Here is a 21,202-nt window from a genome sequence, read left to right as displayed (position 1 = left end):
CCGGCTTACTACCATCGCACAGCTCTAAGTGTAACCGTTTATAGTTGATATTTTCAGTATTTTATTTTTAGTACCACAACATCTGGTCTTTTCAAACACTGCAATTTTGGTATAACTCATGGTTCTTTTCACGGTCACTCTGCCGTTTTTCCAAACAAAATTCTTAGCGGTTTTGAAGGCGAAGCGAATAAGAACGGAAGAGAAACAAGCGGAAAATAGCGCGTCTCCGCGAATGACGCAGACTGGAAGCTTCCACTCGAATGACAATCGGTTCGGCTAAATAATATTCAACAATAGCGGTGCTCTTACGAATTCCCGTTGCCACGAGCAGTGTGCATTGCAAACACAACAACAATTGCGGTCAGGAAACGCAACAACAACAACAACCGGGAGAAGTGCCGTTTGTTATTGGCGCATAAAAAAGAATCGCAATTTGGCCCCTGAATAGTTTCTCAAAAGGTGAGTAATTTGTGGCAGCGGTCCATTTGCATACCGAATTGAGATTTGCACTCTTTGCAAGAGTTTTTCTTATGTAACGCAGCAGCTGAGTTTTACGTGCGAATTGTTGCTGTGCTGCTTTTGTTGCGTTTCTTTGTGTTGGTGCCGCAGCGTCTGCGAAAAGACACCCCTTTTCAACCATCCCCCCTGGTCGCTGCATCACTATCTCTCCCTCTCTCTTTCTCTTGATTTGTTTATAAACATTTGGGGAAATTGTTTTTATCACAAGAAGTACAAGGTTATCGCAGCCCCCACCAAAAGGCCTCCCCTTTTGCCACTTGCTCATATTTATGCACACGCCATCATTTGCCGACAATAATGCCATGATGTTTTTGTTTTTCCATATTTTATACTCTTGCAGTGGCGTGCACAAGGGGTCATAAAGGGTTTCTTTAAAAAAAAATTTAAATTTAAAGGCTGATTTATCACCGCATTGTTATTTTGACCAAATATCTGTAAGTTTATCCACAAGTGATATTATAGAGAATCAGTTTTTAAAATATTTTTATATTATGTTAGGAATATAGTTCCATTTTAGAACAGACTTATTAAAATGTCATTTTTGAACATAATTAACTTCAAACTAAAATATTAAATACATTTAAAACAGAATACATATGTTTCTGACAACATCTTTTGAGAACATTAAATCGAAATCTGTAGAGATTTCCTTGAAACCTCCTTTTATTACTCAGCACAAGAATTGCAAAGCCCCATTGACGAATTCCAGAGAACAATTAACTTCCTTTTTGCAGGGGAATTACCAGAAGTGGTAGTTTCCAGAAAGCAAAGATACATAACTAGGAATTTTAAAATCCCCTTTGATTATAGCAACACCCCCTACGAGGGTATTCCAGCTACGGCGTATCTGATTGTTTTGCTCGTGTTTTTAAGTCCTCGAATCCACTCCCACCTCGTTGATCCTGCAGCAGCTGTTTTTGCCACAGTTCCTGCTGCTCTTGCGTGGGCGCAGCATATTTGTTGTTCCTGCTGCCGCTGCTGTTATTGAATTCCCCTCCTTCATTCTTGGCCATCATCCTTCGTCCTGGCCGCAGCCATTGTTCACCGGACTCATATTGGGCCGAGTGAAAAGTGGAAAGGAGAGGAAGGGGGAGGGGCTGCAGCCGTGACCGTGACTGACGGCCCGTAACCCCAACACTACCACACAGTGGACGGTGTTATTGTTATCGCATACTTCTGCTGTCAGTGCACTGTGGTCCAAATGGCCAATATAAAGTGCAACCCATTAAAGTTGTTTTGCCTACCCTTTCGGTACTTCTGGGACAATAGGTTTCAGATATTTTCATTATTCTGTATTTTATATGAATTTTAAAGCCCTTGATTATGTAAAATATCCGCTAAAGCAACATTTCAGACTTTATATCCAAAGTATAACATGTCCATACATAATTACTCTTATAGGGGAGAAGTAGCTATAAGATAAAATTACGTTCGATTTCCAAAAAAATAACTCCATCCTATAAGTTTTAGGCACTTTGTATTTAAAAATGAAATAAAGTTGACAATATGTAAGAGTTTTCATATTTCAGAAAAAGTAAAAGGGAGCAAAGTATCATTTGGGTACTAAACTATTATTTCAAATATGTATATTGTATGGTTTACTGGTGTTCAAGTTAAGGACTTCGAAGGAGAGTTAAAGGTGTGGGTAAAGACGTGAACAATAAAGTTGTATGTTTTCGAAATTAAATTCCGCCCACTGTCCACGGCCTTTTTGCTCTGCGGCTGCTGGCTGAATTTTAAGCGTGCCAAGACCTTGGCTGAAAAATGAAGACGTATGTTAAAAAGGGGGCGATTGAGGCGGTTTGTTGCTACTGTTGTGGTCGCATTGTTGCTGCTTTTTTCTGAAATTTCAATTGCTTTGAGCAACAGTAGAAGCCCTGGGCGGCTTCAGCCGAAAACCCAAAATCCCGCCGAATTCCCGAAAATTCCCCAAGCAGCTCACAACGAGTTGAGAAAACAAGGCGCAAGGCGAAGTGTAACGCAATAAATTCACAAATGCAAATAAAATGCGAGCTTTGCGGTGGCTCATGTTCTTTCTATGTATTTGATTCTATTTTTTACCCGGCTAGTTGACAGGGGCGTGTGCGTGGGCGTTGCTACTGCCAGCAACACAACACAATGACCTGGCTGTAAATCTCGACCTTGGCTTTCCATAGCGACCTTTGCGTAGCTATGTCCTTTCTCCCAATGCCACAAATATCCCTATCCCCATACCCATGCCCATGCCCATGCCCAGTCCCCCCCAATTGCCAGTGGCGCCCACTTGTCTGAGGCGAAGACAGATTCACTCGCCGATTCCAATCCGGATTCCATTTCCCAGCCAGCTGTTCAGACTTTCAGATAAAGTGCACGCTCAAAAGAATCATGACAAATTAATACTTGTGAATAAAATGGCAAATCATCGTGTCATGGGCTAACAAATGTATGTACATATATACGAAAGATATTTAAAAACAGATACAAAACAGCTTGGAGAGAACTAACATAAGATAGCACCTATAAGATATGTGGCTAGTTATTAACCTATTATCCCATTCTATAGAATTATACTAACAATAAAATTGGTTTAATTGCGAATTTAATTGCCTTACATTGTCCGAGACTTTCTAGAAGAGTTCAAGATTACTTCCTTTTGTTTAGATTAACTTGAAATCGTTACTCAAGCATAACTCTGCGTTATTAGGTATTTCTGACACAAACAAAAATTATAATGTTTTCTGATTAACTTTAGCTGGCAATCCATACACTTTAAAATCCTTCTCTTTGTAGGTAAGGTAATTAACTTATTTACTAACCACCCATTCCCTTTAGAGTATTATCAGTAACTGATTATTGCAGAATTGACGAGACTGAAACTTAAAATGGATTGTCGAAAGACAGATTATAAATGGAGGAATTTTAGGAAAGCCATTGAGTAAATTTCCTTTTGCTGAATATGTGATAAAGGTGGAATTCGAAAACAAATTCCATGCTGCTAAGAACACTTGAAAGCAACCAGTTTTTTATTGGTTCTAAGAGCCTGCAAAGGCCAATGAAAGATCACTCGTCTGTGCATTTGATTGGGACCGACCACCGCAATCGACGGCGGACAGATATGGCAGTGCGTATACTTATTTGCCCAGAAAATTATGTATACGCAGCGTTTCCTCATTGAGAGGCGGTGCTGCTGACGCAGAATAAATGAAACGATTTTAAAATAAAAGCAACTCATCTTTTTTCCACCGTGCGATTGGATTGGGGTCTCTGTTCGGTTTGGTTCTGTTCAGTTCTGTTGTCGCGTCTGTTGTCCATTTTATGCTATTTCTGTTTGCGTTCACTTTTGTTTTGTTTCCCTGGTTCTTTGCCTTTTTGCCAGGGGTTTGCCATTGGCAATTGATGAATTGAGTACAGACCGCTGCCGTCTACGGCTACGGCTCTTTCGTCAATTGGTTTGACTGGATCTAGCTGCAGTTTGCACTGACGTCACACGATCCAGCAAAAGTGCTCCTAACTCACTTAACACATCGGTCTGATTGGCATGGACGTCGACACGACGCGATACGATTCGATTCGACTATATATACATGTGTTGGACTTGAGTCGTCTTGACTTGAGGTATATGCGGGCTGTAAACGTCTCAATTAACGATAGCAACAATGGTTAAATGCTATTTCTGTGGGATAGATGCGTCAGTGGGTGCTATTAGCGATAAGACGCGTATCGAGGGGACTACCGTGATTTATGATAACCAGCGGGTTTCAACCGGTTGAACCCAACCTTGAACTGCTGCCTGATGCCACTGGCAGAGAAATACTTCATTGATACAAGATCAATATTGATCTTATGCTGTGAGCAACGAAAACCACTGAAAACTTTTGCTAATCCCCACCCCAAATCCCTGACTTTTGGCAGCACATGTCGACGATGGCTGCTCTTAATATAAATCGCTTTTGCATAGCCAAGTTGGCCAAACTATTTTCATGTCAAAGCGCTGACAAGACGGGCCCACACACACCGAACCAGGATCAGAATAAGAGTCAGGAACCAACCCACAGATACAGATGCACACATTGCGAGTGACAGGCGACAACAAAGGGGCTGGTCGAATCGGTTTTTGAGGGGGTGTGAAAACGAGAACTCCTAGGAATCGCCCGAGGACTTTGAGTGATAACAATCCAATTTGTAAAAGTAGTGGGCTGGGGTGGTGGATGGGTGAACTTTGTATCTGTGTGTATAAGTGTAGTTCACATCAGAATTTACAATTTCAATTGAAGGTCAGTCGAAATGCCAGGTATTTTGTGCCCGAAAGAAACCATTTCTCATATTCACTTGCTGCAAATTTGTTTACAAACCAAACCTATTGCGGTGCGAGCCATCGGTGTGTAAATGATTTAATTAACAGTTCATGGCTGGAAGTGTCGGGTAATTACGAAAACCTGATATTGTCATGCAATGCCAAAGGTAAATTCAGCAAATTCAGTAAATTCCCCCTCGGATGCTGTGCTGTGCTGTGCGCAGCTAACAAAGGTCTCAATATCAACAAAGCCAAAGCCAGTTGTTATCATGGACGCCCCTTGTGACTGGTTTGGTTGGACTGCCCAATGGATAAGGGGATTAGGTTTAATGAGTCCACAAAACAAACCCACACAGAGTTCCCCAGTTCCCTATTGAATTAGTAAGAACATTCGGTACTGCGTACAGCGCGATGCGAAAGTGAAACTGAAAACCAAATGAAAGTTTATTCTGAAAAGAAATTGGCAACTTTTGGCATAATTAATCTAGGTATTGAATTATGGCAGTAATTGGGATTTCCGGGTATTTCCTCCATTTTCTGGAACTCTTCTTTGTTTTATGTTAAGGGGAAAAATTAATATTTAATTTGATTGATATTGCTGTTACTTAAAGCATTGGTTTGCAGTTTTATTCTAAAGGTTAATTAATTTGGTTACGTTTATTTATTAAATAAATGTTTACAAATTAGTATAGATTTAAAACAAACTTTAAATAAGTTTAGTATTGATTCTTCTTTTAAAAGTCAAAATAAATTTGTAACTGGGCTTTATCGTTATTATCCTTTTTATTACAAGTTTCGAGCTCAAATGTAATTTTTTTTAAACAAAAAAATAAAAAAATTAGTTTGTCTTGACAATTTAAATATTTTCACACCCTTAAGAAATGAAACTAACTGAACCACATTCTTGTTATTAAACATGCATAGGTCCTTTGCTGTAATTTTGCCCCTAACCTTATACTAATGTCACGCTATGTATTTAGTGCACACACAACTCTCGCTGATTTGCAGTCCAAACCTAAGCCATTTTGCATTTTGCACACATGGTACAGGCGACCAATCAATGTCCTACCAATCAGCTGTATTTGTTCCGCTCCACCCACCAGGAACCGCCCAGGTTGGGCCACTCCCACGTCGAACCGCCCATGCTAGGTAAGGTTTTGGTGAACATTTCACCTTTGGCAGTAATTATCCAACCACAGCAGCAGCCGTGGATGCAAAGTCGGTTCGGTGGAGCTCAATTACAGAGGGTTGTGTGTGGGAGGAATAGCATACTTTCAGGTGCAGCCCATAGATAATGGGAGTATTTAAATTTCCAACGTAGAGCGTACATGTGTGGGAAAATACCAGGAATGCACCAGGAACAAATCCAGAACAAAAGGAAACTTTCAATCTAATTAGGATTTAATTAATTTCGTTGATGGAGGCTTTCAGCAATGGCTTAAGTTTCGCACACGTTTGGCGTGACCTTGTAAACCTTTCCCTTTCGCTGTCACAAAACTCGTGATAAAATATCCGCCTAACGACCAGAGCACGGAGACCATCGACCATATGAACACATACCTGACCGCCTGACCTTTTGCGTTTGCCTTGAAAGGATTCCGGTTGCAGCAACATGTGACATGTGGCAAACGAAGCCGACACTTGCAGGCTCAAATATGAGCAGCCACCTCCACATCCACAACATCCACAAACCTCCACAACCGCAAGAAGGAGCTGTAATAACAAAGCCACGCTTTGAGCCCCACTAAAAGATCCAGGACCAATTTAATTAAATTCCAAGCGGTATACATCAATCGCAAATATCTGCTGCTGACTGGAATTTGCCGAGGGAAAGTTTTAAATTTTAGCACAAAATCAAATTATTCTTCCTCCCTTAACGTTATTTGCATTTGCATTAAAATGGGGCAAAAAGCAACTGCATCTACAGCAGCAGCAGTTGTAATGGAGAGTGGAAAGCGCACTCGTGGGATTTGCCTTTTGTCACGACAACGAGACGATAATGTAAATAAGGCCACAATTCAATCACATTCGTATTCACACTCACACAACCCATCAATTTTAAGCGGAGGGGACTAGTTTCATATATATTGTGATTCAAGAATTTAAGCTCTTAAAGGATTTTAAATAGAATATGGAAGCTTTAATGATTGATTAAAACCAGATATTAAAAAGGCATGGGTAATTTAAAATGAACGGTTCTTATCTATTTAAAGCAACAGTTCATTAAACCTTATGTAAAAATGTTTTTTTTAAAATAGTGGATTTGCAATCATCTATGATTGTTTGATTTTGATTTATGCTCAAAATATTTGTGGTTTTGTTAAAAAAAATTCGTTGCCAATCAGGAATCTCGGAATTATTCAAATCGATCTGCTAGACAAATTTGTTTTTTAATAAGTTTTTTAATTAAAAATACATACAATTAATATGTGGCTTTCTTAAAGACCGTTTCTTTTCTTAAACAATTTCATTTATTTCCTCTGTGTTTGTTTTTTTAAGTGGTTCAATGAAGCCGTCTCAGATACAAGCTACTTATGGCCACAAATCTGCAAGGTCCCCCATGAGGGGATGAGCAAAAGGATGGATGGATGGGCAAATGGATGGTTATATGGATGGTTGGATAGAGATCACGATTGCCGGGAGGGGGGCGACCACTTGATATAATAATGACAGCAATTATGAATGAGTGAAGGTCGTTGGCTAACGACCGGCAGGCAATTCATCATCATGTCTAAACCACGGTACCGCCTCCCCCCAAAAAGTGGGAGGTGCTGAGAGGTACTTTTGTCTAGTTTAAAGTGTGCTTTCGGCCCCGCTTTCTTTGGTTTTTATGGATTGCGTGCAGGAACGATGACGTCACATTGGGGCCAAGCGATTTGCATGCCAGCAGCTCATTTATGCAGACTTGCAGTTACAGTCCTTTTCGTCCTTATTCAGCTCCAGAGATAGGGATCAAGCTCCCAGGCAAACAAAGTACACACGTCATGAACAAGTCTCACCCACTTCCCCGGAAAACGAAAACCCATACAACACCATCATCTCCACTTCCTGTGGAAGCACAAGTAACAATTGTGTGGGTGTGTCCTTTCAAGGAAATCAATCATCCGGAAATAGATCAACTCGTCGTCGTTTTGGTTCTTTTTTTGGCCTTTGTTTTTATTGTTAGCTACGCCGTTTGCTGTTCTTGTTCTGCCTGACTGCGTTGAGGTGAACGTCAACAACAAAAAAGTGGCCATAAAAGGAAAGTGAAAGCAGGTGAAAGGGGCTGCCGAGTCTCGTCTGGTGGGCTTTAAAACCCTCTCCTTTCTTCAAGTGGTTATTCATTTTTCGGAGTGCATAAGTAAGATGGCTTATCATCAATGGAGCGTAGCAATTTTATTACCTTAAAAAGCAATCCACTTTATAATAAGTGCCGCTTATTTACGTGCTTAAAGTAGATCAAGATCTTAAGTAAAATGTTTACTACTCATCAGAGATTAGGAACTAAGTTAAATTAAAATTTCCAAATTGAGTGCCCAAACTCCACTGCCGACTTAAAGGATAATCTATCACAATGTCTCTTTATTATTATAATCGATTAACTCCCAAATCTAATTAAAATCCATAACAAGTTCTGGCAAAGCTGGGTTTTAATTTATGCCCAAAGTATTAATTAAGGAATACAAAGCAAACAATTTCAGCTCCCGCCTCCCATCCCAGAATCGTAAAAACTTTTGCAAATTTCTCACCCAAAAACTAAGCCAATTTCGTTTGCCCAAGCCGGCACAAGGAACCATTTGCATTTAGCCAAAATAGCTACCCCCAGGGGTAAACAGCGTATAATTAACTCACTGCATATAGCTGATTCATGGGTCACAATAAAACACTAAGAGAAATGCTATTTTTATAGCATACAAATGGGCACCCATCCAGAACCACGACTGGCAGTTATTATTATAATGAAACGCAACCACGAGTTCCCTTGGATTTACAGGGAGTAGAAAGGGGCTTTCGTGGTGGTCACAGGTGCGAAAGCAGACACACGTCACCAATCTTGTTCTGACGCCAGCACTGTGGCGCCAGTTCCTCACTCATTCATTCATTCACAAAAAAATTCGCTACTATTAATCACCCGTCTGGCGCTTTTCCCTCCTCTTAAGGTTGTGCCAGGCAGGCATAACAATAAAATCAAGAGCAGTTGTGAATCAACAGTGCGTCACCATTGGATCCCCCCAGGGTACTCCAACCCCTGGGTAGACCTATTGATTTGCTTCACGTGTCGATACTTAAGTCCTCACCTTGCGGCGTTCCACTTCCTTATAATAACCAGTCCTCTCCAAAACGCAGACACGTCTGTAGTTTTTGGTGTCGTAATTGGTTTGAAGGGCTTCGTTTCTTATAGAAGGAGTAAACAATTTTTATTGTCGTAACGTGGCGCTTGCAATTTGTTACAAGTGTGTTACGTAAACAAAAACCTCAATTCAACGCCCTCGGCCTTTGTGCAGAGTTAATTTGCAAGCGCTGTTTACCAATTTTTTAGAAATGTTTGGAGGTGAAGGTTAGTCAACTGACAGTACTATTTATGGAAAATGTCATCGACTGTTGAATACAATTAGTGTAAAATCCTTGCCATTTGGGGCTATAATTATAAACCGTATGTGTATAAATATAGCCCGTAATGCTTTTCACATAAATAACTCTTTTAAACAGCCCACGTTTCCCCAAAGAGATTTACCCTCAAAACTATGCTAATTACTTTTAATGAGCTTAACTGGAAATACATTTAACAAATGCCCATTCTTTGCTGTTACTTATGTAAATGTTCTCTCTTTATTTTTAGCCAGCCATGTCCGACGCGGCCAAGTCCAACAACAATGCGTCCGCCGATGCACCTGATCCGGCCACTTCCGTAGCTCCCGCTGAAGGAGCTGAGGAGAGCAGCGCAGCTACTCCGACCACTCCACGGGGCAATCACAACAACAATATCAGCTCCAACGGCAAGAGCAAGAACAAACTGAAGTCGACGCAGAACAGCAGCGGTGGCGGCAGCATAGACAAGCTATCGCCGGACCAGGACATCTTCATCAACGCCGCCGACGGCCTACCCAATCAGCATCCGACGCTTCCCAAGGAGGGGGACGTCGACAGCGACACAGAGCCGGAGGTGGACGCCGATTCGTTCGACGACCTACCCACCTCGATTATCGTGACGAACATCCACTCGGAGGTGTTTGCCAATCCGGAGCTGAAGCACTCCATGGAGGAGCTATTCCGCACGTTCAGCGAATCGGCCACGTTCCAATGGCTGCGCAGCTTCCGCCGCCTGCGGGTGAACTATGACAATGCCATTGCGGCGGCCAATGCGCGGATCAAGCTGCATCAGTACGAGTTCAACAAGAGAACGGTGATCACCTGCTACTTCGCCCAGCCGGTGACACCGGTGAGCAACAAGAACCTGCAGCCGCCGGCGCCGGTCAAACAGTTCCTCATCTCACCGCCCGCCTCTCCGCCAGCCGGCTGGGAGCCGCGCGAGGAGGGCGAACCGCTGGTCAACCACGACCTTCTGGCCGCCCTGGCCAGCCTCACGCCTGGCGAATCGCACGAACTGCATCCCCAGAGCGAGGACCAGCCGGCCATTATTGTGCACACGGCCATGCTGGCGGAGACAGGGCCAGGTCTCCAGGTCAAGGCGCCCATCGTCCAGACCAAGTGCCCGGAACGGGCATAATCATCAGGTGGAGACGACGACGACCAGGCTGAAGCTGAAAACTTGAGTTGTAAATCCAAATCGAACAAGGACAACGGGTTGGGACTCGTGCTTTGCGGATGGTTGGGACTTGGATGGAGTATTTTTTGTAAATATTTTCCGAATTAATTGTGATTAATTTACATACACATATATTTAGCTACGTTCATATGTTTGTATTACTAGGCACTCGAACACCCATACCCGACATACTTTCCCACCCCTCCTTTCAAGTGTAGCATTTACCCCAATTGGCTTCTGATACAAGTTCTTTGGCTAGCAACCGCATCTAGATGTGTTTATCTCTCGATTTGAGTGTGTCTATGTGTAAGAATATTGATGTTAAGCCATCGCGACTACCTGCTAACAATATCTCTATCTCTGTGTACCTTTGACTGGAAATCGCTGACAAAGGCGCTACCGAGAACCGCGATCCGGAAACCAAAAACCGAAATCCCAGATATAAAGCTACTATATCTATGTAAATGTTAATGTAATTCTAAGCCAGCGAAATGGTGTAACGATATCGCATCAGATATCGCCAAGCATACGTATATAAATCTATATGCCTACGTGTAGTTAAAATTTAAATTGAAAATATATTCAAATTCGAAATGAATGTTCTCAAATGTACCAAACAAAACAAAAAAGAAGAAATACCAAAAACGAAACAAAAACAGAAAAACCGAAACGAAACTCTTTGAACAAACTTTAATTGACGGGTGGTCGGTGTGTGTGTGATGCAGCAGGAAACGTGATGTGGGCAAAGGGCAGCCGTCGGGTTATGGATTTGACATTGGAAATCCCTGTCGACAATTGGCAATTCGATAGTGCAATTGAGTGGAAATTACTGAAAACTTTGCAAGGTCAGGCGAACTCGTATTTGCTGTGAGGGGCAGAGAATAAACTTTAATTGGCGAAAGTTTTGGGAAAACATTTTGTGGAGGTGTATGGGCTTTTCGGCAGAATTAAACAAAAGCAAAACGACTGTCTAGTTATATGAGATTCCAGAGAAATATTGAAAATCTACACTGTTGTTTTGGCAGCAAAGCGATTCAGCCCAAAGGTAGGCAGTTGTTTATAATATCATTGAGAGCCATTCAGCCAAAAAAAATGCAATAGAATTTACAAACAACTTTAGGGCCCCATAGTGATTGGTAAAGCAATAGCTTTACCTATTCTATAGAACCATTTTATTCACATGGAATGGATAGCAACTCTTAAAACTTACTACTAGATAGAAGAGTAGAATTCTTAACAAGAAAAACAGGGTAACAAGGAAATTAAACTGGCTTTGGGAATTTAGCTTGGCATTTACTTGCTCTCGATGTTCTTGAGCGGCACCATCTGCTCAGGGTCATCGGGATAGACGCTGTTCTGGCGCTTCTTGCGACCAGCGCACTGGCTGAACCAAGTGTCGCCCTTGCCGAAGTTCTCGCCATCTTCAATGGATTCGGGCATTGGCTGGCCCATGGTCTCCGGCAGGAACATCACCCAGAAGCCCGAGATGATGGCCACCACGCCAAAGAGTACGGCCGGGATCTTTGGGTCAAATGAGTCCAACAATGTGATGAGTGGAGTTAGAGCGCCGGATAGACGGGCGCACATGGATCCCAGGCCCATGGCTGAGTTCCGCACCACGGTGGGAAACAGCTCCGCCGAGTAATTGTAGATCACGGCAAAGGATCCGGCGATGAGGAGCTTGCCCGCCATCACTACACCCGTGGAGGTGTTGGTGCCCTGGGCAATGTAGGCGGCCACAATGCAACACAGACCGCCACCCAACATCAGGGTGGAGGTGATCGATCGACGACCCAGGCGATCCAGGACGAACACAATGGTTATGTAGCTGGGGAACTCCACCAGGCCCATGATGAACAGGATCAGGTAGGGATTGCCGTACAGCTTGCCGGCACTCAGCGAAAGTCCGTAGTAGACCAGGGAGTTGGCAAACCAGCAGAGGCACACATTCAGCGTCTTCATCCGCAGGTTGGGCGTGCGGAACAGGTCACTCAATCCGGCACTGGACTTCTCCTCGGCGGCCGCCTGCTGCTTGGCCTTCTGCACGTAGTATTCCTTGTCCACCGGTATGCCCGATCCATTGATCCTCAAGCCCTTGGCCACAATGTCCACAGCTTCAGCGGCACGACCCTGCATCCACAGCCAGCGCGGAGATTCATCTAGCCACCACCAGTGGCCCAGGAATAGACAGCCGTGCAGTCCATAGATCACCTGCAGCAACTGGCGGTCATGAATCAGTGCTCCCCATCCCGCCACCAGCATGATGCCTCCAGCGAAGACAGCCTGAAATGGATGGAAGATTATTAATATGGAAAAATGAGATAATAAAGATTTAATACTAATCCCTCACCTGGAAGGTTATGCCGCACACAGTACGCTTGCTGGGTCCTACCAGCTCCATGGTGAGCACGAAGCCACATATATAGGCGCCCGCTGATCCCACAATGCCGAGCAGGTAGCGGGCCACCATGAATGAGAAGTACTCGGGAATGAAGGCCACACCCACGCCGATGATCAGTTGGAACAATGCCGACCAGCAGAACACGGTCTTCCGGCCCACTTTATCGGCGAGTCCGCCAAGGGTGACGGCGCCGGTGAACACGCCCAGCATGAACACCGTCTGCACAATGGCCCCCATCCAGCGGCGGTCGCACACAAAGTTCCAGTCGATGGTGCGCGAGGTCTTGTAGTACGTCGTGTCGTATACGTAACGTGTGCACTTGACGGTGGCATTGGAGCTCAGGATAGATGGATCATACATATGGCAGGAATCCAGATCGCCATTGGGTTTCAGCGGGATGGCGGCCAGGATGGCACTAGAGTTCCACGGCGTCACCGACAACGTGCTGTTGTCCACGCCCTCGATGAAGCACCGGTGCTCGGGAACGGCGGCCACGGTGACCAGCGATAGCATGTGCATACCAGCGGTCAGGCCGGAAAGCACCTGCAGGAAAAACTGCAGGAACTGGTACTTCCCAAATTCCCCTGGAAATAGAAAAAACCACAATTATAAACTGGTTGGGAAAGGTCGCAAATTACTCAAGTCAGCTTAGAGCTGAATAGCAGATAGCTATTATCTCTAGAATGGATCACACACTTTCTAATACTGAACAAACATAACTATCACTATCGCAAGTGAAGGTGTTCCTCTAACCAATCCGTATAAATATTTTCAAGAACTTGATAGGAACATTCATAGGAGTCTATATATATATATGTATATATATATTTTTTTTAGAATTAACAAATATATTTTCAGTTAGTTTTTCAACAAATTTGATGATATTTCAAGTAAGGTTTTATACTTTTGAATATACATTCATCCGTAAATTTGAGTTCTTATAAAAAGAATCGTGGGTTTTTGCTTAATAAAAAAAATAGATTCAAGCTATGTGATTACATGTATTTCTTTTGATAAAAAAGATACTAAAGAACTATAATTATTTTTGAAATCATTATACAAACACCACGTACCAGCGATAAAAGCGCCAGTGATGAATAAAACCTAAAGAAACGCCCGACTTTTATGTAGATGAGATCTTTTTATGGGTTTCGGTGGCATTGTCGTCACACCAAAGGCTTTGCAATTAAATCAAGTGGAATTTATTCAATTCGATTTCAATTGAAGCGCATTCGTATGGCCCGTCAAATATTTGCCCACAGTTTGGTTTGGTTTAGTCTGAGTTTTTCTACCCCATGAAGACTCGAGACTCGGATGTCTTGGGAGAATGCATTGAATCGATTATGACTTGGCTGGACTGGCCAGTGCGATCGCATTGATAGAGGGCAGGGGCTGTGTAAATTTCTATCGACATGGACAGTATGTAGCCTAGATACGAGAATTTGACACTTGAGCGGTCCAATGTTCAATCGGCCGTTTCAATTGATTTGTGGGTTACGTTTATTGATCGTTTAAGCGAAACTTTTGCCATCAAATAGAAAGTTACGTTCACCCCGGTTACGTTAGGATCGACATCTCGTGAGTGATCGTCTAAGAATTTTTAATTTTCATAATTGAAACGATTGCGTGGTGTGTAAAATTATGTCATCGAGCGTGTAATATTATGTCAAAGCCAAAGAGCATGACTTAATTAATCTTAATTTTTATAATTCAATTACGCCAACAATAGACAAAAACAGCCTGTAATTGCCCACAATCTTCGGAATCGATAAAGCAAAATCATGATTACTAGACTCAACATATATAGCGGATTATCAGGGGCCCCTAAAACTAAATCGTATATCAGGGCTGTTGTTGCTGCGGATTTATTCCATACGAACAATATAACTAGCCATATAATGGTTGCCAAGGGGCCCTTGAATATCACATTTGTATTTGGCTCATTCAGTGTTTGTACTTCTCTTAATAGTCAGTTATAATGATGTGCAAAAACTACAGATGGCACACTAAAATTAATATAGGGCAGGTTTAGAGAGTTGTTTACTTTGGAAACAATATAGGCGATAAACTGAAATGATAAGGCCGTGGAATATTACAAAAACTGTGCTAATAACGTATAATTTATAGTAACATTAATTAAATTCGATGTATTTTTGAGCAAGATTATTGTTTTATACCACTAGTTTATGGCTTCTTTGTTCTCAACAATAATTTAAATTTATGTATTATTCGGAAGTAAAAGCTTTAAAGAGTCTTGTTGGCTTGAAAAAATCTTGTTTGGTTTCGATTGAGGTAGATCATGGTTTTAAACCATTAGTTTATGACCTACTTTCGGTTCGTTTTTTTTCCAATTAAATTTAAAATTAAAAAATTAAAAATTACTTTCAACATTTTCACTTCCCCCAATTATAAATCACCTGAAGGTCGATTTAGTTCTGTTCTGAGCTGCGCGCTCATAACATGTGGAAGCACTTTCAAAGTCATTGCAAGTTTCTGGCTTTATGGTAACCTTACCATACCAAAAAGTCACGAATTCGGAATGTAACACGCCTCCGAATTGGAAGTAATTAGAGCTGCCCGCAACACCAAAGAGGCCTTCAACAAAATAAACACACATGAAAGAGCGATATGTGAATTTTGAGGGCTGAGGGGATTTGAGATACAGTTGAATCTGAACAAACCAGTTTGAGTTTTTTGCATGCGAATAAATAAACATATTACGATTAAAAAAAAGTAGCTAATGCGTTTATTACTCCCTCTCACCATCTCCTCATACTTTCTTGTAGGCTGCGGTTTCTCGACTGCTAAGTAGAAAACCAGTTTTAGAGCGTTACCTATGAGTATTATTGCAATAACTGTAGGTATTCCATAGCAAGTTAATATAATTTGTACAAAGAAATTGTGTGTTAAATATTTAAAACCAATTTTATGATCTGTCATACGCATAAGCTGGAGTTCCATGGATTGTGCCATATGATTTATAGCTTAGATCCGCCCGTCGAGCTTTCACTGTATTCCCACAATTATTATTAACTGTTTTGCATAAAGCAGATAAACAGGCTTGTTTCCGAAGCTCCCACAAGCTAACTGCAGTGTTTAAACCGCACAATTAGAGTATACAATACAATAAATTAACAGATATCCGTAGATCCCAAGATCTTTATGACGAGCCTACTTTCGGAGTCTTGTGACAAAAGCTCAGCGGTAACTGCCTCTTTCCCATTAAGTTTTGTTTGCTCGTTAGCCGCACTCGTTTTAGCGTCACTATGCTAAAGCCAAGAAGGCTCAACAGGTGTCAGACAGCCTCCAGCTCAGAACTTGGCCCACACGAACATGTGTCGTTAGAATACTACATATAGGGGAGCAACAGGTCGGAGTCTCTATCGAGCTGTCATAGATGTCTGTCACTTGGCGCGGCCTTGGGGATTTATTCAATTAGAAATAGTGCGAAGCAAAAATTAAAAATAGTTGCAATTAAAATAGTATTAGAGGCGGCTTCCTTTGAGCACTTGACGGACAGCCAGCCGGATAGATTAGGCGGAGATTAAAAAAGGAAATACCGAAAAATTAATTATAAAATCTGAATGCAGAACATAGCGTCGGCTATAAGCCAACCTGGCCGGCGTGAAATCAAATATAATCCATAGCCGCTTGCATCGCTGATAAGGCCTCTCAAAATGATAAGCCCAACGCTGGGTCTTATCAGCATGGGGATGGAGACGCCTGGCAACGTAACAGCTGACCTTTCAAAAGTCTTCGCTCCGAAACCCTCTCACCACTCACTCACCTAGTTTCCCCATCAGGTCCTCCAGCACATAATCCACAGCCATGTTTGTATAAGGGCTTTTTGCCAACCTTATTCGAGGATGATGTATAGTAGTTAATATGATGTTATTGTCTTTCAGCAAATCGTCATCTTCCGCAGAACGGGGATCAGAGTACGACTGATAGTTGCGGGTCGCGAAGATGGAATCGAATCCGGGACAAACAACGTGCTCGAAAGAAAAAACCGCGGACGGAGCACTCGATCAGCTATCAACTCTTCCGACCGCCGGCAGCATTTGAACTGGCAAATACTAACTGCGAACTGTGCCTCTCAGCCCATCGAGCTCGGGCTGAATAACACACGCTCATGGTGGTCTACAGCGATAAGGTCGTCGCAAGCTCACATATGGAGAGAGCTTGTGGATCGCGGGTCTTGAGTGCGTCTCCAATGTTGGTAGCTGAACAGATATCTCTGGTGGATGGTATAAGCTTTAAATTCGAACCAATCTTGTTAGGCAAGTGTCAAAAGCTTTGAGCACTACCAAATAAAATCCTTTTCCTAAAAAAATATGTAATCTTTGGCTAGTTTTGAGTGAAAAATTCATAAGACAGAATTCCAGCCAAAGCAAGCTCTGGTTTATCACACAGCCTTAAAGTCAAAATTTCCAAGTGTACATATGTACAAACATAATCATAATACACAATCTTTTTTTAAATTATGTGTGAGTCAAAGTTTTCAGATCCTTCGTCATTCCTCTATTTGGACATGCTGGCTGATATTTTAATGCGGGACACCCTTGAGATGGAAGCGGATTTCAACAAAAAGATGGAGTTCATCAAGGAGCAGGAGCAAAAGGTTTTGGAAAATGCCAAAAATGTGAGGGATTCGTTAGCTGAAGATATACGAATAACATCTTGTACTAACCTATCAGCTAATCTCAATGGACCAAGTGCTGAGTTCCATAAACTGCAGTATGCTTAAGTTAGAAATGGAACTAAATGAGAACGAGACAAACTTGATCGAGGCGGAGAAGGCGGTAACCCGATTGGAGCAAAGTTGCCCAAGATCTGACAGCAATGGTTGTAGGACGTATCCCCTGGCACGAGTCACCTACGAGGATTTGCTGAGTTTACTCGTGTCCACCGAAAAAACAGCCGCCCAGTGCAACACCATGAGGGAGGAGATCGAAATGTACAACCAAGAGGCCTCCGCGAAACTACCTCCCAAATCTGTGGTATTTCTTGGTAAATATAGACTTTAGAATACCTTAAATACATTTATCCACAGATTACCAAGATCATCGATTATCACAATAATATACTGATCTTATTGGAGAAGGAAATCGAAAAGTTGCAGTGCGAGGTATCGAAGATTCAGAGGGAGTACGAAGAGCTAAACAAGAAAATGGAACCTAGCAAATTGATCGCTCAATGCCCCTGCCAAAAGAAAAACGATTTTAAGCCCGTGGTCAAATGTGATGTACAACTACGCATGTAATCCAAAAACTGATAACACGATATATCCATACGAGTAGTATAAATGCTTACAATGCTTGAAGTTTAACTTTGTGCTTAAGATTAGGTTTGGTCTTTTGGGCTTAACTCCTAGTTATTGGCATCGCGGAAGAAGAGCACATCGTCCGCAATGATGCTGGTGCTGGTCTTCTGGTTGCCCTGCTGGTCGGTGATCTCTCCGTAGGTGATCTTGCCCTGCACCATCGTCCGCTGCCCCTTCTTCAGGTATTCCAGCACGGTGTCACGCAGGTTGGGCTTGAAGACCACCACACGATGCCAGTCGGTGCGCTGAGCCCAGTCGCCGTTCTCGTATCTGTGGGAGATCATTTGAAAATTAATTAAGGTTTCAGATCAAAAGCTCCGATTTTCGTTTTTTACTACTCCGTTAACAAGATTAGCTTAAGGGATCCATTGAAAATATATCATTTCATTTTAAGTATGTTCAAATTATGAATCAATCCAGCATTAGGAAAAGGAAAGAAATCTAAGCAGAGAAATGACTAACAGATTACGTATAAATCTTTAAAACAATTTGATGAACATTTTCGAGATGGCACAATAACATTTATGTTTTTGGCAAAATAAGCAGATTATAATACCCTGATCTTTGGGTTTAGACTTTTTACAGTTGGAAAAGGATAACTATATCTGAAATTCTTTGTTTAGAAAATTTATGAAGAAGTGAGTGTGGTAATAACTTATAATATATCTCTTGAGCCGAGATTAAAAAGTGCACCTCTGTTAAAAATATGGTGTTCTTAACAAGAAGGACTTTAAGACTGCTATATTTATGTCCGTGACTGTCTGCCCTCCTTGGAGATTCGATTTCAAGTTCAATTGCGAACACATGTGTGCCCAATCTCACACATGTGTAAGTTCTGTACTCACTTGTAGTTGGTGTGTGTGGCGACCGAAAAGGTGACCACCGGGTGCTCCTGCGATCCACGCAGCTGGGGATCGGCTCCAACTCGACCCAAAATGGTAACCGTGTTGACGGCTGCATTTGAAAAACAAATAATTTGAGTAATTTCACAATGGAAAACGTACAACAACTCACTTTTTTCAATTTTGGCGGGCGCCGCTGCCGTCGTAGTTGTTGCACCGCGTGCCGGCAAACTTCGCAGGCCGCTCATCAAAGGAGTCAGCTGAAGTGGACAAACAATTAAATACTCAAATTCCCTGTTGCTTAATTAGTTTACTTACCATGCGCTTTGTGTGTTGCATCATTATTTAACAAAGGCTTTTTGTTGGCTGATCAGAAATTACACTACAATTAGAGATGGGTTACCGATGGTATGGATATTTATCGAATATTCGTTTTTGCAAAATACTATCGATGTTTTCCCATCTCTATGGATTTAGTGTTGGAAAACGCCGAATCGGTATTGGCAATTTATTATATCAGCTGTTTCTGGCCAGCACCGCCCTCTGGTGGTAGTGTGTGGAAACAGTCACTCTTTCGTTGTTTGTAATTTTAGCCTATAGGTGGCGTCATGTAGTTCTGCAGTTAAACGTAATGCTTGTGAGGGCGCCACTGGAAATTCAAATTCAATATTTTAGCTGAAAATAATTGTATGAAGATTGAATTCAATATTTTAGCAGAAAATAATTATATGAAGAATGAACTACGGTTTTATAAGTTATCCTTTTCCTATCCCATGATGTTTGTCTAATTAGTGCATTACCAGTGCCCTTTATTTTACTTTGCTGACACGAATAAAATACACATTTTCAAAGAATAAATATCAAATTAAGCTTACATAAATACTTGCAAACTAACTTCTAAGAAACGTATGCAGAGTTATTTTCAAACGATTATATTAAGTCCTTAGCCTAAAACATAGTTTGGGTAAAGAATCAGCATTAATTAAATGGTCGTAAAGAAGAAATACCATTACCCAAAATAAAACGAAGTAAATTAAAACTTAACTTTTTTAGAATGCCAATCAGGCATATAAAAATTCACTTAATAAACCGATAGAATGTACAAAGATTTCAAATTTTACAACCTCAAACAGGATGCAAGTGCGACAACTTAAACCCGCTTCGTACTCGACCGAAGTTGCCAGCCACGAGTAGTCATCATCATCTTGGCTTTTTTCGAAAATTAGTTACCGGCAGGCGGCTTTGTTTGAGTTGCTGGGGAGGTAGCGCAGTAGAAAGAGGAAGAGCGAGCGGACAAGTGTCCGTTAGTCGGGTGCTAATAAAAACCTGGACACTCGAGAGGCGTCCCCGAAACGGAGCGGAAGAACAGAATCACCATTTTTATATTCGCATTGCTCTTGAGCCGATGCTGCTGCAACATCAACAGCAACAGCAATTGCAACTGCAGCAGCAGCAGCAACAAGAGCTCTCTGCAACTCTCGACTTTGCATTCAAATTCAGCTCAGGCGATGACGACAGTCCACATCGATGTCGCTGCCCCAAGAACTGAACACCATATCGCCGGCCAGATTCTCGGTCTCGGAACTGCTTGCCATCTGCGTCACTCGAGAAATTCTGTGGAGCTGATAAAATGCTGCGGTCATATTGCCGCTTAGCCAGTTCCGTAACCATATCACCATATATTACGAGAGAATTTTTTGATTTCCAGGAAAGTTTTAAAAAACCCACAGCAGAAGTTTATCAAAGTTCCAACAAATTAAATTTGTTAAACCATTCACAGATTATATTAATAAAAGCTCAAAGAGATATATCCCTGATTAGTTAAAAATTTTGAAATTGACGGTCTGAATATACTGGTTTAGAAGTTGGAAAATTATAGTTATTTCAGCTTAAGACCGATTTTGGTTTTCGTTTTTTATGACTCATTTATATTTTTTATTTTTGTCCTCTTATCATATTTTCTAGTTGGGATCGAAAATGATGATGAATTTATATACTTAGATCTCTAAATATTTTGAGAAGACTAATAAATTTCAATATATTTTTCAAAATATTAAGATGAAGTCTGTTATATTTTCAATATATCTTACAATGGTTA

At 41.7% G+C, this 21,202-nt stretch overlaps 4 protein-coding genes across 4 annotated transcripts; 2 read left to right on the top strand and 2 right to left on the bottom strand.

Moving 5' to 3' along the window:
• Window positions 1-133: 133 nt before the first annotated feature.
• LOC119545707 (protein sarah) lies at window positions 134-11,125 on the top strand. The gene is made up of 2 exons (XM_037851483.1): window positions 134-459; window positions 9,612-11,125. Exon 2 carries the CDS (start codon window positions 9,618-9,620, stop codon window positions 10,497-10,499), a length of 882 nt encoding a protein of 293 aa, XP_037707411.1. The 5' UTR covers window positions 134-459; window positions 9,612-9,617; the 3' UTR covers window positions 10,500-11,125.
• Window positions 11,126-11,687: 562 nt separating this feature from the next.
• LOC119545698 (organic cation transporter protein) lies at window positions 11,688-16,998 on the bottom strand. Its single transcript, XM_037851454.1, has 3 exons — window positions 16,727-16,998; window positions 12,889-13,523; window positions 11,688-12,821 (listed from the first exon to the last, which is right to left on the bottom strand). The coding sequence occupies exons 1-3, from the start codon at window positions 16,767-16,769 to the stop codon at window positions 11,832-11,834; spliced, it is 1,668 nt and encodes a 555-aa protein (XP_037707382.1). The 5' UTR covers window positions 16,770-16,998; the 3' UTR covers window positions 11,688-11,831.
• Window positions 16,999-17,020: 22 nt separating this feature from the next.
• LOC119545708 lies at window positions 17,021-18,251 on the top strand. The gene is made up of 3 exons (XM_037851498.1): window positions 17,021-17,581; window positions 17,637-17,939; window positions 17,993-18,251. The coding sequence occupies exons 1-3, from the start codon at window positions 17,423-17,425 to the stop codon at window positions 18,200-18,202; spliced, it is 672 nt and encodes a 223-aa protein (XP_037707426.1). The 5' UTR covers window positions 17,021-17,422; the 3' UTR covers window positions 18,203-18,251.
• LOC119545714 (single-stranded DNA-binding protein, mitochondrial) lies at window positions 18,167-19,543 on the bottom strand. The gene is made up of 4 exons (XM_037851528.1): window positions 19,423-19,543; window positions 19,277-19,364; window positions 19,108-19,216; window positions 18,167-18,532 (listed from the first exon to the last, which is right to left on the bottom strand). The coding sequence occupies exons 1-4, from the start codon at window positions 19,444-19,446 to the stop codon at window positions 18,310-18,312; spliced, it is 444 nt and encodes a 147-aa protein (XP_037707456.1). The 5' UTR covers window positions 19,447-19,543; the 3' UTR covers window positions 18,167-18,309.
• Window positions 19,544-21,202: the final 1,659 nt, after the last annotated feature.

The sequence above is a fragment of the Drosophila subpulchrella genome, chromosome 3R (assembly GCF_014743375.2).
Source record: "Drosophila subpulchrella strain 33 F10 #4 breed RU33 chromosome 3R, RU_Dsub_v1.1 Primary Assembly, whole genome shotgun sequence".
NCBI classification, from domain to species: domain Eukaryota; kingdom Metazoa; phylum Arthropoda; class Insecta; order Diptera; family Drosophilidae; genus Drosophila; species Drosophila subpulchrella.
This window is presented reverse-complemented; position numbering and strand designations above follow the sequence as displayed.

Bases quoted from the DNA above. Each gene is read 5' to 3' on its own strand.
- LOC119545708 (XM_037851498.1), top strand. From the start codon at position 17,423: ATGTGTGAGTCAAAGTTTTCAGATCCTTCGTCATTCCTCTATTTGGAC. The intron at 17,582-17,636 runs GTGAGGGATTCG...CTAACCTATCAG, and splicing joins TTTTGGAAAATGCCAAAAAT to CTAATCTCAATGGACCAAGT. The intron at 17,940-17,992 runs GTATTTCTTGGT...ATTTATCCACAG, and splicing joins AACTACCTCCCAAATCTGTG to ATTACCAAGATCATCGATTA.
- LOC119545707 (XM_037851483.1), top strand. From the start codon at position 9,618: ATGTCCGACGCGGCCAAGTCCAACAACAATGCGTCCGCCGATGCACCT.
- LOC119545698 (XM_037851454.1), bottom strand. From the start codon at position 16,769: ATGGCTGTGGATTATGTGCTGGAGGACCTGATGGGGAAACTAG. The intron at 13,524-16,726 runs GTGAGTGAGTGG...TTCTATTTCCAG, and splicing joins GGACCTGATGGGGAAACTAG to GGGAATTTGGGAAGTACCAG. The intron at 12,822-12,888 runs GTGAGGGATTAG...CATCCATTTCAG, and splicing joins TGTGCGGCATAACCTTCCAG to GCTGTCTTCGCTGGAGGCAT.
- LOC119545714 (XM_037851528.1), bottom strand. From the start codon at position 19,446: ATGATGCAACACACAAAGCGCATG. The intron at 19,365-19,422 runs GTAAGTAAACTA...TGTCCACTTCAG, and splicing joins TGCAACACACAAAGCGCATG to CTGACTCCTTTGATGAGCGG. The intron at 18,533-19,107 runs GTGAGTACAGAA...GATCTCCCACAG, and splicing joins GCCACACACACCAACTACAA to ATACGAGAACGGCGACTGGG.